The sequence below is a fragment of the Taudactylus pleione genome, unplaced genomic scaffold (assembly GCF_031769625.1).
Source record: "Taudactylus pleione unplaced genomic scaffold, aTauple2 ptg000037l, whole genome shotgun sequence".
NCBI classification, from domain to species: domain Eukaryota; kingdom Metazoa; phylum Chordata; class Amphibia; order Anura; family Myobatrachidae; genus Taudactylus; species Taudactylus pleione.
Genome location: NW_028284439.1, coordinates 17,622,501 through 17,638,446, shown reverse-complemented (window position 1 = coordinate 17,638,446; position 15,946 = coordinate 17,622,501). Strand labels below are relative to the sequence as shown.

At 45.6% G+C, this 15,946-nt stretch overlaps 1 protein-coding gene across 9 annotated transcripts in view; it reads left to right on the top strand.

The window, feature by feature from the left end:
• The window catches only part of TBL1XR1 (TBL1X/Y related 1), a 205,127-nt gene that overhangs the window by 125,453 nt on the left and 63,728 nt on the right, over positions 1 to 15,946 (top strand). For all 9 annotated transcript variants that reach the window (XM_088452418.1, XM_088452424.1, XM_088452417.1 and 6 more), the window contains one exon: positions 2,093 to 2,333. In XM_088452418.1, the coding sequence (XP_088308544.1) occupies positions 2,093 to 2,333 (241 nt within the window). The remainder of the gene's footprint in view (positions 1 to 2,092; positions 2,334 to 15,946) is intronic.

Here is a 15,946-nt window from a genome sequence, read left to right as displayed (position 1 = left end):
GGCGGTGGAGACTGCCCTCTTAAGGTCTAGGCGTTTTTCCAGCTCTATAGTTAACAGGGGCTCTGTCCATGCTAAGAGCTCGGAAGTTTTTATCTGCAAGAATTTACCACTAGGTATGGTATACTTTCAGTTGTGTCGCCCTAGAGGCTAGGCTCCTCGGGTATTCCGGATATCCAGAGGTTGGCTTTCCTACAGGTGGGCTTAGATAACGGTCTTCGCCTTGCTTACCTGAAGGTGCAGGTTTCTGCCCTGTTAGTATGGTTTCAGTGTAGGATTGCTACTCTTCCTGATGTCCGCACCTTTGTGCAGGGTGTACGTTATATCCAGCATCCCTTTGTTCCACCTGTGGCTCCTTGGGATTTGGCTGTGGTCCTTAGGGTTCTCTGAGGACCGCCATTTGATCCACTGGGCTCAGTGGATTTCAAATGGCTTACGGCTAGGACTGTATTCCTTCTGGCTCTTAATTTGGCCAGTAGGATCTCAGAATGGGAGGCTCTGTCATGTAGACCTCCCTTTTTCTCATCTTTCCTAGGAACAGGGCAGTGCTTGCCTTTACTTCCCCAGACCTGTCTGCTGGTGAGGCCTATTTGGCTGTGGTACGGGCGCTAAGAATTTAAGTTGACCGTACCAGTCCATTTAGGAAATCAGACTCTCGGTTTTGTCCTTTCTGGTTTCCATAAAAAGGGTTGGCCTGCCACTACGCTAACTTTGGCAGGATGGATTCACAGGTCTTCCTGTTCCATCCTCTATTAAAGCTCTTCCACTAGGTCTGTGGGTCCTTCGTGGGCAGCTCGACGTGGCGCCTCAGCGGTGATTGACAGCCACGTGGTCATCTGTCCATATTTTTGTAAGGTATTATGCTTTTGATACCTTCGCCTCTCAGGATGCTTCCTTTCGGCGGCGGATTCTCCTTACAGCACAGGAGCGTCCCCACCCTTAAAGGATACTGCTTTGGGACATCCCCAAGGTATCCTGTGGATACCCTATGGACCCTGAAGTAGAAAATATGAGATATGGTAAGAACTTACCCTTGTTATCTCTATTTCTACGAAGTCCATAGGGTTCCACAGGACTCCCGCCCTGTCGCACCTGTATTGCAGATGGGCTTTGATCTGGTCACCGGTTTCCTTCTGGTGAGAATGTGATTCTGGTGTGTTCCAGACTGTCTTCTCTCTCTTTTTTGCTCCTGCTCCGGCCTATGGCTTGACACGAAACTGAGTGGCCTGAGGATCGGGGGCGGGGTATAGGAGAGGGACCCCAGTGCATCCTGGGAGGCTGAAAATTTAACTCTGTGGTGCCTGGATGTCTGCCGCCATCGCCTATACCCCAAGGTATCCTGTGGAACCCTATGGACTTCACAGAAATAGAGATAACAAGGGTAAGTTCTTACCATATCTCATATTTTTGGTCTTATGACCTGTATGATTTTCAGGGTGTTTGAGGCTCATGTTTTCGGTTCCATACATAACACAGTGCATCAATAGCATGGGGTTTTAGTTGGATAATACTGTATAAATTGGGCATCAAAAATTGGAAGAATTCGAATAAAGTAGATGTGTAAATATGAACACTTTTTGCAGCTGGGTTTCACAGATGTTAATACAGTTTTGTTTTTTTTTTTCTTAAGTCTCTACTTATTTTATGCTGCTTGTCCTTATCTGGGTATATTCATGTGGGTGTTTTGTGCTGACAACACACAGAGCAATCTGGAACACGTTAGATATTTCTAGTAGAGTTTAGATAGTAGAAGCATATGTCCAGTTTCCATGGACACACCAGACGTTATGGAACAGATTTTAAGTGTCACTAAATGAATGTGTGTTCAATTTTAACAATGCACACAGAGGAAAATGGTATAGGCTGCTTTTTCACATTAAAATCATTTGAAATATTGGGATCATACTAATATTTCTGATCTTAAATGGTTATTGATCACTAAAGGTAAAAAAAAAAAAAGCAAATTCAATTAGTAAATAGCTTTAGTGTAACGTGTTTCATTTGATGAGGTTGGTGTGATATCAATTGCTTTGACCTGAATTGGGTAAATATGACCGTTCTTTGCATATAGTGACTGTTTTGCTTAAATCCACAGGATGGCACACTTTTTGATGGGAGGCCAATTGAATCTCTCTCGCTGATTGATGCAGTAATGCCTGACGTGGTGCAAACAAGACAGCAGGCCTACAGAGACAAACTTGCACAACAACAAGCAGCAGCTGCGGCCGCAGCAGCGGCTGCAGCAGCAGCGGCTACTGCAAACAACCAGCAGCCGTCCACAAAGAATGGTGAAAATGCAGCGAATGGGGAGGAAAATGGAGGACATGGGCTCGCAAGTAGGTGTATTCAGAGAAGGAAATGGCTCTTACAACTATGGCCTGAAACATAAACTGTTGATTGCACTGATTTGTTTTGTAATATAAGATAAAGCATCATGTTAAGTTATTTTGCTACAATGTATAAACCTGGTGAATTGTAGCAAGCATTTACAAAGTGGAAAATTTCCGTCTGCAATAAATAGCATTTCTAATAACTGATCAGTGGACAAGCCTCTTTTTGAAAGTTTGCAGAGGTAGAGATGTTGATATCCTAGATTGGAATTTTTTTAATTCTAATGTGGAGACCTGCTTTATGCCGTTACAACCAATTGTTCGTAGAGTGTGACAACCCATTATATAACCTCTGCAACTAGTTGTGCTTTGTTGGGGAAAGGTTTTTGAATTCCTGTGGTCTCATTATAGGTCCCAGCCCAATTTTGGTTGAGCAAACCTGCTTTATATAATGAGTTACTGTATATGGTGGAAATACATATTTAAATTTACTAAAAACTACCTCTCTGGATACAGCAAATCCCACTACACTGGATAATTAAAGAAGGCCTCCATGAACCCATAAAATCTACAAGCATACATGAAGTCTTCTCATGCTTTATGGTCCTTGCTATTTATGACCTTTGGTACTCCCTTCCTGTTGTAGTAGGACTTATGATGATTTGAGTGCACTGTGTGGTTTTCTTAGCCATTCTGTACTGCAGAAGCTGGCGCCTGGCCCTTTGGCTACGGTTTGATTTCCGTTCAGTTTTCTAATGGGCAGCAGGGCTATATTTAGTTTGATTTGGTATCTATTATGACTTTCCACAAGCGTCACATAAGCCTGGCCACTAAATCTGCAGTAGCTATTGTATGTCTTGCAGTTTTGTTTTGCACTGAATTAAGGAGGAAAGAGTTTGTCATTTTCAGCAACAACTTTTAGGTTGATAAAAATACAAATGACAATACCAAGCCACTCGTCCTGGCAGTAGTATGTCCCAACGCAGTCTGAGTGCACAGATTCCTCTTCTGCATACAAGTACATTTTACAATGTATTCATTCCATGATGTCACCCTAGCTATATTGTGATATGTGACCTTCACTTTCAGCCAAATCTTTCTAGTTATGGTTGTGTGGTTTGGTATGTGTGTTTTAGTTTTGTTGCAAATGGCCTCACAAACTGCAGTCAGACAACAGACCCACGTGTGCCCATATTGTTGTTAGGATCTAAGACCAAGTGAAAGCATTTGGGGTATTAGCAGTGACTTGGGATAACCTCTCTTTACTGTTACCTGATAAATGACAGCAGACGTTTCAGATATCTAGCAGTCAAGTTGCCGTTCAAAACATTTTCTGAGTGGTGTCAGAATAGTGTTTCCCAGCAAGAAAGCTGAATGGGGGAGATGGATTCTTGTTTGGTGAAAATGTAATTGTACACGTTAAGACCAGAGGAAAAACAAGATGCAAGGGTGACCTCTGCTGGCTGGAGTATATTAAAGTCAAAGTATGTTGAATCTTATTTTCTGTAATCTGCTTTATTTATACTTTACAGCACAGGGTTCCTATGTCATCTTCAACTTCTTAGAAAGTCACTCTCCCCCCACCTGCCCAGGGTTTTCATTACGTTTTGTGACCGTCTCTGCTACATACAGCAGTTAATTGGCAAGTTTGAAAGATATCCTCTATTATTATGGTCTTCCCAGACAAGACCACTTAAGGTGTGTACTACAAAGTGCCCCCAACTCCATCTGCATCCTTCTTGTTTCTAAATGTATACAGAGTATATCCCAGACATTTTCATAGAAGCAATTATTAGGAGGCCGCAGAGAGCACCACTATTGGCTGCTGCATCTCCCACATAGGTGACTGTTTACTTCTCTGCCCCCGACATGCCTAAGATTTTGAGACTCCTTTTGAAAAGTAATTCTGCAGTATATAAAAAAAACAACAAAAACCCTTGTTTTAAAATAAAATAATTTGATCTAAAGTGCAGAGCGAACATCTAATATTTGCAAGTATTTTCAACAGAGCATCACTTCATATACAGGGGGTTAGGAAAGTCCCTCTGCAGTGGCTGTATGCTAAATATGTGACTGGCAGTTGCAGCTCCAGAGGTGAGGCTGCAGCTCAGCCCAAAATTCAAATATGGGAGGCACACCAACTGCCACCCCAAACTCTGCCAAACATCGTTGGCCGGGGGTCACTGGCTGTTGGTCTGGTTGGTCTGGCTCCCCTATTAGAATTTTGTAACGTCACACACTTAGCGCACAGTCACGGTGGAGGGACTTTCCGAACTCCCTGTGTAACTCTACTATCCCTCTGCTCAGGACAGTGGTCTTCAGCTTCACTTTATCTCTCTTCTCAGTTCTTATACTGACTTGGCTTATAGATATCACTTAGCAGCTACAGATTTCTTTAGAAAATGTACAGTGGCCATTTATACCCCTATATTATTATTATTTTTTTTTTATTTCTTTGGAAATGTTTAATGCTGATTAGCACAAAATACTCACCCAATACTTTAGAGGGGTATTTGTTTGTTTTCTGGTATTCTTGAGGATTTTTTTTCCCTCTTTACAGTTGGGAAAAAAAATCTGATTATTGATTACGTAAGTATTTTTTTTTTTTTTTTGCTAATGGCCTCCTCTATAAGACGCGTCCCCTTTTCGGCATACTTGGGGGCGTGCCCGCCACTTATGGACAAGCCGGGCAGCCCCCAAGCGCTGCAGAAAGGGAGAATAGATGCCGGGCGCATGCGCCTGGCGTCTATTCTCCGGCGGTGACCGGGTCACCGCACATTTCTCCACCCACGGGGAACTGCGTCCCGCGAGTGAAGATGGCACCCGCAGGCTGTGAGGGCAGGGCGCTTTTTGCCCTCCTTCTGGAGGGCAGGGTGCTTTTTGCCCTCCAGAAGGAGGGCAGGGCGCCGCACCCCGCTAAAACAGCCTAGCGGGAACGCTAGTTTTCTATGTGTTAATCGCAGGCCTGCCTAATACAGACTCTCATCTATAACTCCAGGTGCTTCTGTCACAGTGCCGCCAAATCCAGGTCCCTCTTTCCTGGTCCGGTGACGCTGGACTCCGGGCTGAAAGCAAATCCTGGACTCTAGGTTTTCAAGGGTATCGGTACAGTTCCTGGTAGATTTCAAAGGGTTATGGCCCATAAGAACGGTATTGGGTCAAGGCCTCAGACATTCATGCACCTCAACCACTGAAAAAATTCCATCAGAAGTTTCCTGACAGGCCATTTGTGGGGTGTTTGGTGCCCACCCCTAGAAGGGGGGGGGATAATGTCACAGCGCTGCCGAATCCAGGTCTGGCAACGTTGGACTCCGGGCTGGCGTGTGACGGCGTGCGGGAGATCCCCGGCGCCCGCTGTCAGCTGTCCTCTCCCTCCGGCGGCTTTGTGCAGACGGCCGCGGCATCCATAGGAGCGCGCGCCGATCTGCATTAGATTTAAAGGGACGTGCACACAATTAGTGTAAGCCACAGAAGGTGCCAAAATCAAGCCCTGCCTATTTAAGGAAGTCCTAGAAGAGCATTCCTGTGCCACAGTATAGGCTCATTTACCATACTCCAGCCTTCCTGTGATATTCCAATACCGGTTTCTGACTTTGGCTTCGTTTGTGACTTCACCTGACCCCTGGTACTGCATCTGATATCTGGTTTTGACTTCGGCTATTCCCTGTGACCTGTTTATGCCTGCTCCCTGGTACCGTCTCTAAGTCCGTTTGGTACTGACCCGGCCTGTCGCCTAAGCTATATGTCTCCTCCACTGCATCCAGAGTTTACCAGCACCTGTATAAGGGAACCTATCCTGAGGTCCGCGACCTGTGTGTCGGACGCAGCCAAGTCTATACCTTCTTGCGAGGGTCCCTGGTGAATACCGCCGGCACATTAGACTCTGCACCTCAGGCATAGGTCTAGCCAACTCCCTAAATACGGGCCGCATCCATAATCCATCCGGAAGTGTGACAGCTTCTATGTAGTAAAAAAAGGGTGGTGAATTAACACCTTTTTTTATTTGCTAATTTTGTAAAGGGACAAGTAGGTTTTTTTTTACGTTAAAATGTTTAAGTTAAGTGAAATGTTTTTATTCATTAGGTCTAATTTAATTACATGGCATAAAAAATAAAACAGTGGGTGGTTTTATTGTCCCTTTTAAAGCTACAATACAACCTAGAGAGGCCTATTTGTAGCTCCAGGGGACGGCTACTTTCCCACTATTCTACAGTGCACTGAGAAACTACTGCACTGAGAACCTTCTTGCTCAGCATATTTTTATTTATATACTTGTATTGTTCCTGTCATGCTGCTATATAGTGTCATCTTTTGAGTTCAGTTCCCCAATGGCTAAATTTATTATGGAAAATTATAGAATTTACTTGGCTTCATAAAGCAGTAACTTTGGAACATCTGTTTTGTATCTTACTGAATAAGTTTCATTTTAGATTAATGTTTGTGTAATATTTTTAATATAACCCCTAAAGGTGCCCACACACTGTACTATTTTATGCACGATGTGGCCGTATTCGACGCATCGGAATTACAGTGCATAATATGTGCAAATTGTGAATGTCCACTCATGATGCTGATGCACGTACCCACAGGTTGTCTGTGGTATCGTCAGATCTACCCTGCTGCAGAAAAGATCTGTCGCTCTCGTACACGAGCCGACAGCATATCGTTCAGTGTTTGTTTGGACCCACGTATGATGCCGCCTACACTGCAGGGAGATCCGTGATGCAAGCATCAAGACACAGATGCATGGATGGATCAGTGAGATCATTGGTGCATCTGTGTTAAAAGAAAAAAAAAAAAAGAATAAAGTGAAAAATTATAAAAAAAAAAAAATTCCCGGAGCACAACCAGCCCCAGGCTTTTCACAGCAGGTCCTGGTTGTGAAAATACAGGAGACAAACGACGTAGGGGTCCCCTGTATTTAGCACAACCAGCATCGGGCTTTCAGAGCCAGTCCTGGTTTTGAAAATACAGGGGACAAAGAGTAGGGGTCCCCTGCCACAAAGCATTGCCCCTGACTGCTAGTCAGCCCGGGCCGGGAATCCCTGGGGAGAAAGGGACACCCCCCCCCCCCCCCCAATAAGGGAGTGCGACCCTCTCCAGGGCACCACAGGCCTGGACTGATAGCCTGGGGCTATCCCCAGCATCCCTGGAGCGGTGGGTGCCGGGTTGATTGTGTTTAAAAATGTGGTGCAAGTAAAGAGTTAAAAATATCGTCTTTTGTAGTAGAGCTACTGGTCCCAGCAAGCCTCCCCGCATGCTGGTACTTGTAAAACTACAAGTACCAGCATGTGGGGCATAACAGACCCATTGGTACCTGTAGTTCCACTGCAAAAGAAATATTAAAATAAAGACAACACAAAAACAGTGAAAGTACAAGTTTATTAACATACATGCTCACTCATACTCGCCTACTATTCCCGAAGCCATTCACGTCCCCTTCTCCAAGTAGTAAACCACGGGTACATTAAAAAAAAAAAAATACCATACTCTCCCCTTCCAATGTGTGGACGACATTCTCTTCGTCCCGTGTAGGCATCCCCTTGTTTTTGCAAAACACAAAAAAAAAACCATTAACAAGGACCCGTTTACACAGTACCGACCTCTAAAGACAGTACTTCCCGAATCACGGCTCAGTGGCGAGATTTCACTATAGAAAGCCAGGTCTGGGTTGACTAGAGGTTTTTTTTTTTGTTTTTTTCACGTTGTATTCATTTTTTTTTTTTTTTTTTTAACAGACTCATGGACTGATCTCACTGATTCATCATGCATCTGTGTCTTATTGATTTTTTTTTTTTTTTTTTTTTTTTTTTTTACAAAGGAGCTTGTAGCAGCACAGATCGCACTGATCTGTGACACATGCTTGCATCACGGATCTCGCTGATTCATGCAAGCATCTGCTATCGCGCACGATCTAATGATATGCAAATGTTTAAATCGTGCATGATAGATCTTATGTCAGATTGTGCAGTTTCTGGGGAGCTGCCAAGGAGAGTTCAAGGGAAATCATTAACAACATCGTATTGTTGCATACATTGGGCCTGATTCAGACCCACTCGCGAGCGGCTGTCCGCTCGCAAGTGGGTCGATGTTATGGACTGAGCATGCGCACGACGGAGGGAGCTCCGTCGTGCGCATGCGCCAGACGCGACGAGCGAAGGAAAGTCCTTCGCTCGTTGTGTCCGATCAAAGGGGGCGTGCTGTCAATGTTGATTGACAGCACGCCCCCTTTGGTGGGCGTGCCGGGGGCGTGCCTCCCTGACGGGGGCGTTCCCACGGGAACGCCTCCCGTCAAAAGCCGGCCCACTGACATCACTAGTGATGTCAGTGGGAGTGATTTTGGCTCTGATGTAGCCAAAATCACTCCGGAGCTTGCGGTTGAAAACCTCAACCGCAGGCTCCGGCTCGCAATTTCGATGGTCGCGATGGTCACGACCATCGCGGCCATCACAATGCACGCTCGTATAGCCTGTGGGTGGTGACCCACAGCTATACGAGCGTCCAGGAGGACGCTCCATTTTCATGGAGCCCGGCCCTCATTCAGAGCGTGCGCTCTGCACAGAGCGTACGGCTCTGAATGAGGGCCATTGTTCCTTGTGTAGGGGCCTTAAGTATATTTGCCTTATCTTTTAGTTAGCCTGCAGAAAACGACTGGTTTCGAGTTGAGCTGGACAACAACTAGGTGTAGTGAATCTTGTCTGGATAGTTTCCAAAGTGACTGGAAGACTAAAGGTCGGTGCACTCTAGACTGTCTAGTGTGCCCAACCTAGTCATCAACAGTCATCATCAAGTGCATACACAATTGCCGATGCCGGGAGTGATGGCTATGAAGCATTCAGCAGCATGGCCCTTGCTAACTGTATCGCCAGTCAGACCTGCATGTAGGGCTGACTGAGAATGTGGCTGACGCGCATCATTAGCAACACAGCGGGTACACACTAGACAATGTGCCCCCCATCCGCCGGATCGGACAACAAATCGTCTAGTGTATCACAGTCCCCTTCTGACTATATTCTACAAAAACATTTGTGTTTGGCACTAGCTTAACCTTACCATGACTTTGGCTAATACATTAGCATTTTCATTGTGCATCAGTCTGAACTAGTTTCAGTGGTGTAGCTGTCTGCTACTAACACCACAGTTGTCTTGTGCATGGAAGTGAATGGACTAGCAGAGGGACAGGTTTACGGCTTTGAGGGTTTTGTTCAATTTCTTTAAAGGGATAATGGATACACTTACATTTGTTCTTTCTCTGCTAATGTGATTTGGGGCTGCCCTGGTTTGTGTGAAAGTGGACTGTACTGTGTAAAGTAGATCTGGAGACTTTGGATGCGGAGCAGGTTTTTATTTTAACGATTTGCTTATTCTACACCAATCCAACAAAATAATATGCACGTGTTCAGCCCTGCAGGGACAGGAGACAAAACCTAAAAACCAGCACTTTAAATAAAATCGCAAATGGTACCTCCCATGTGGAAATTTATTGAAACCTTGTAATAGCAGTGGCTAGCATATCCTAATTATGCTGCAATGTGATCTAGGTATGTAAGAGAACTGAATCGGTATGAAATACGGCCGGCCTAACCTCCCCCTCTAAGTGCCTAACCCTAAGTCCCCCCCGGGGGTGCCTAACCCTCCCTCCCCCTAGCCTAACCCTAACTCTCCCGGGTGGGTGCTTAACCCTAAGTTCCCCCCCCCCCCCCTCCCGCGGCTGTCCGCGGCGCCCACCATCCCTTCAATTGGGATGCCGGTCTCCCGGCATCGGGGAAAAGTCAGGCGTCAACATCTAGACGCCCGGCATTTCACCCTCGCCAGAATATGTCAGTCGGGAAGCTGGCTGTCGGTGTTAAGGCAGCCGGTTTCCCGATTGTATACCAAGAGAACAGTTGGCACCCCAAAATAAGAATAGAAGTGAATGAGTTGTGACCTAGGAAGTTTTATACGCCTGCACATTTTTAGGAGTAGGTGGCTGATTGCATAGTATGCAATTGTAGCCAATACATAAAATTCAGAGTGCATAAAATCTTTATGTACCCTGGTGAAAACATTAAAACTAATTATGGCTACTGAGGAGTGTAGTTAGGGTATAGAAGAGTAGCCTAGTAAGAGAAATACCAGCAAGCTCCCCATATCAACTAAAGTAGGAGCAATAATTGGGTTTATCATAGTTTTCTGTGTATTCTGAAACATTTTTGAGTACAATGCACAGTATGCTGCTGTTGCGCCAAACAAGTGCAAGAGGTATGATATCTAGTGCATAATCACCCATGTATAGTTCCACTGTGATTAGTAAAGGAATTAGGGGGGCATATAATAAGTTGTTAGTTTTAAAGACTGGTTGAAGGATCGGAAACGCACAGATTAGAATTGTGAATCCCAAAATTATGATGCATAGACAATCCCTGTTGCATTTGACTAGGGCATTCTCAAGGGTTCTAAGTTTCTGTAGCCAAACGAAACCTATTGCTTGAAACATAAACTGTAGGTTTTTGTACTGTCCACAGCAAAGGAAAGTATTGTTTTATAACAAACTTTTATGGCGAAGTCACTATCCTAAATATAAACAATGATTACTTGGAGGCTGGAAATTGAAAACTTTGGAGCCAAATGATTAGTTAGCAGTAGAAACCATGTATCCTGGTGATTGTCCAGGGGAGGTCCTAATGAACGTGTACTAGGAATTTGAATGTGAGGGTATGGTCCTCTGGCACCAAATAAGATGTGTACTAGAATATGATTTTAAGTTCTGTGGTAAAATTATATTCGGTTTTATATTATGGGTACTTTTCGCATCTTTCAAAGTTGCAAACTGCATCCTGGGAAGAAAGAATTGTGCATTATACCATTTTTATAGACAATAAATAGGGTAACCCTTCATTTGAAAAGGCTAGCAGCGCCTGATATTTGGTGCTATATCAGCATGTAGATGGACGACACTATTTCAGTGGAGTCATGTTTAAGAGGCTCATTCAGGACTGCAACAGTGGTGGCACATTCCAGTAAGTCGTAGCGGGTAGAGGTTTGGTATTTTGGGAATGAGCAGGTGACTATTTTTTTGCCCCACTTGCTATCTACACTTTCCTCCTCCCTACCCCCAGTACTGCCCCATCTATCTACCCTTGCCTGTCTGCCCCAACCCCCTCTTTGCCCCCAGTACTGCCCCAGCTGCTATCTACCCTTGCCTCCCTACTCCCATCACTGCCTGCACTTACTCCCCTCTACTCCCAGCTCTACCCCAACTGTTACCTGCCCCAGCACTGTACCAACTGCTTCCTGCCCTCACCCAATATGTAATGGGACCCAGAAACCGTGGCTTAGTACCCCAATTTTTAGCTAATTGGTCCCTGGGACCAACAATTTTTTTGCTTAGCGCGATAACTGGGTAGTGAATGTGGATGAGAGGCACAGATCTTGTTCAGGTTGAAGGGATCAAGTTGCTTTGTATGTTTAGAAGTATTTTATATTGTATATGGAAAAATACAGCCAACCAGTGTAAAGGATGAAAAAAGGAGCAGCAAAAGAACATTTTGCTTGTATCAAACAAAATTTCCAGCCTTTCCTTTCCTAAACTGCTCTAGCCAAATTGTGGCCTTAGCCAGCTCCTGCAAGAAGCCCACCAGCATCTTGAAATGGGCTTTTATCAAATATCTGTGGAATTCAATTTGGCACCATATGGCGCTGGGCTGCGCGCGTTTTGTCCTATCCTGGTAATGCTGACATCACACCTTTTCTCTCGCTTCCCATAGTGGTATGTAGGAAAACTTGCGATGCTGTCAGGATGTAATGCTCAGTTCCGGCTATCAGTGAGCAATCTCTTAAATGACAAAACTGGTATTCAAGAAAAGATGGGGATTCTACACAAGTGGTTCCCAAACTGGATGCTGGGGCACCTCCAGGAGTACCACAAGTCGGTAATCCAGGACCAAATAAAATGATTTATGATCCATGTGATAGGCAAAATTAGTGCTTGTGGTTGCCAATCATAAAATGTGGACAAACCGAAACGCAACCTTATCTACCACCACATACCCAAACCTAAGGACGACAAGTAACAATATGCTTAACTTAATATATTACACTCAATTTCTCAAACTTTTGGCCGTAAAAGAACAAAAAACAATGCTGCTACTCTAGGGTACCATGATTCAAGAATGTTTGGGAACCATTGTTCTACACACTACCCAATTTAAAGGCACCACTTTGTTTTTGTTTTTCTAATTGTTAAACAATACATACAAACAATACATACAGGTCATTCACCACAGAGAAATTTGGTTGCATTTATTAATGTCAATTGGACATGCCAAGTTAACATTGATGGCTCTACCTGGCTAATATATAAGCTATAAGCCCCTTAGTGGACACATTATAAAACTTGTTTAGTATTTTGACAAATTCTATACAATTTTTTTTTTTTTTTTTTTAAATAAATAGTAGGTGCTAAAATGCATGAAAACAGTTGTAAAGCATTCAAAAGCAAAATATTTAGAGTTCACAACTAAAGAATTTTGCAAAAACTGACCTTTATAGTTTAAAAACATACATTTTCATCTGAAACAATTACATTTTTGGGCAACCATTTTAATATAAAACTGATGTACACATTGCATTTTATAGCTATGGTTTCTTTTATTTGAATGAACATGGCCAGTATTGCAGTATGGGCAAAAATAAATCAATTAAAGTGAACTGTAAATACTGGTTATCTGATTGCTATAGGTCAGTGATTTTCAAACTTTTTCAACTCGAGGCACACTACAAAAGATTTTAAAATTGCCAAGGCACACCATCCGGCGATACAGGAACAAAGCACACTACATTGGCCCCTGCAGGAACAAAGCACACTACATTGGCCCCCACAGGAATAAAACAATCACATTGGCTGGCCCCCACATTGCTCCCCACAAAAAAAAAAAGAAAACACTTTAGTGACCCTGCCCTGTCCCTCCAGCTGGTGTTGCTTTGGCTCAGTCACAGCACTAAGTGCAGAGCTGTGAGCAGTATGCGGGCGGGAGGGGCTTGCTGGGTGCCTGGTGGGTAGGAAGTGCTGGTTGTTGGGCCATCGGTCAGGCAACGTGGCATGCGTGAGCTGTGATGTCACGCTCCCGCGTCTGGACAGGTCACGGGCTGGGCGCGCCTCAGCCTCCCAGAGGAGCTCAGCACTGCTATAGGTTTTAGAGAATGCTTTGAGTCCATTCACCAGTGTTCATTGAAACCAGACTTAAAGATATATTTATATATATGTGTGTGTGTGTATGTATATATGTGTGTGGACAGCGCACAAATGTAGTTTCTACTTCAGGGTCCTTAGGGATCCACAGGGATACCTTGGGGTATAGGCTTGGCTCCTGCCATGGGCACCACACAGTTAAAAGATTTCCATCCCAGGATGCATCGGGCCCCCTCCTATACCCCGCCGCCAGGCCAAGGCACCTCAGTTTCAGTAGGTGCCCGGCCGGAGTCTGGCTACCGCACAGAGGGGCTGTGTATTCACAGCCCCTGAAGATCTTCAATAGCGGTAGCTGTTTGGACCAGCTTTGGACAAAATAATGGATACGTTGGCGGCGGCCAAATCGGCATGTCTACCTTCAGCCCCAATTCCGTTGGGGTCTAAAAATCCTTTCTTTCGGCCCCATCGCCCTCCGGTAAAACCTAAGGTTCAGTCCTTTCCGAGACCTTCAGGTCCCAAAAAGACCGCTAGGACCAGGAAACAGGCTTGGAGTACCAGACGCCCAGCTTCCAAGCCGGACGACAAACCCTCAGCCTGACGGGTTGGGCCTCCCCTTGGGGGACCCCAAGGTGGGAGGCCGACTTCTGCAATACACCCAGTGTTGGTTCAAGACCACCACAGACACTTGGGTAAGGGAAGTGGTATCTCAGGGATAAGCCCTCTCTTTCCGCAGAAGGCGTCCTCATCAGTTCTTTGTAACAGCACATCCTTCAGATCCAGCGAAGGCTCCAGTGATCCAGGATGTAGTACGTTCTATGCTCCAGATGGGTGTAATCGAGCCGGTTCCATCACCCCAAAGGGGGACTGGGTACTAATCGAACCTCTTCTTGGTCCCAAAACCAAATGGATCATTCTGACCTATCCTCAGCCTCAAATCCCTGAACAAGTTTTTAAGAGTTCCTTGGTTCCGGATGGAGACTCTGCATTCTATTGTGTTAACTATGCAACCTGGGGATTTTATGGTGTCCCTGGATATTCAGGATGCTTACCTGCATATCCCCATTGCCAGGGCGCATCAGCGTTGCCTCAGATTTACAGTGTTGGACCAACATTACCAGTTTCAAGCCCTACGGTTTGGCCTTTCCACGGCTCCTCGAGTGTTCACAAGGGTGATGGCGGTCATGGCGGCACACCTGCGGTTGCAGGGGGTTCGTCTGTTACCCTACTTGGACGACCTTCTGTTGTTGGCAGGGTCGCCACAGGTCCTTTGCAGCCATCTACAACTGACAGTATCAGTATCGCAGACTCACGGCTGGATAATGAACTGGAAGAAGTCCTCTCTAATTCCTTTTCAGAGAATGGTCCATCTCGGGGCATTGTTGAACTCTCAGCAACAGAGGTTCTTCTTGACAGAGGAAAAGATAGCCCTGTTGCAGTTCAAGATACGCAATGTGCTATGCAGTCGCCGAGTGTCTCTTTTCTCAGCGATGAAGTTACTGGGCTCCATGGTGTCAACGTTCGACGTGGTGGAGTATGCCCAGTTCCATTCCAGGGTTCTGCAGATGTTGATCCTTTCCAGATGGGACAGGAATCCCCATCGAATAAAGATACAGATGATCAGGCTCACTCCGGAAGTGCGCCTGTCTTTGACGTGGTGGTTACAAAGGTCTCATCTCAGCAGGGAACGTCCGTTTTGGATTTCGGATCGGGTCCTTCTAACAACGGATGCCTGCCTTCGGGGTTGGGGCGCTGTGACAGGCCCACATGTCTTCCAGGGCCAGTGGACGTCAGAGGAATCGAAACTGCCAATCAATATATTGGAAATTCGAGCAGTGTTCAAAGCATTGCAGCATGCAAGACCGTTCCTGCTGGGGAAACCTGTGCAGGTTCAGTCAGACAACGCCACAACAGTGGCTTACCTAAATCGGCAGGGAGGAACTCTAAGCCAAGCGGCTCTAAGGGAGGTGTCCCGCATCCTGGCTTGGGCAGAAGGCAATCTTCCAGCCATTTCGGCCGTCTTTATTCCGGGTGTGCTCAACTGGGAGGCGGACTTTCTCAGCCGCCACGATGTACACCCGGGGGAATGGTCTCTTCACCAGGAGGTGTTTCAACTCCTGGTGGACAAGTGGGGTCTTCCCAAGATAGACCTCATGGCCTCCAGACACAATCACAAGCTGGGGGTGTACGGATCCCGAACAAGAGACACAGGAGCTCTCCTGGTGGACGCTTTGTCGGCACGATGGAACTTCCAATTCGTGTACCTATTTCCTCCGTTCTCCCTGCTGCCTCAAGTAATTCGAAAGTTCAGGCAGGAAGGAGGCAAAATCCTGTTGGTGGCCCAGAAGGAGTTGGTACTCGGATCTTCAGTGTCTGTCCATCGATACTCCTTGGCTGTTACCTCAGAGGCCGGACCTATTGTCTCAGGGTCCTTGTCTCTTCCCGCACCTGA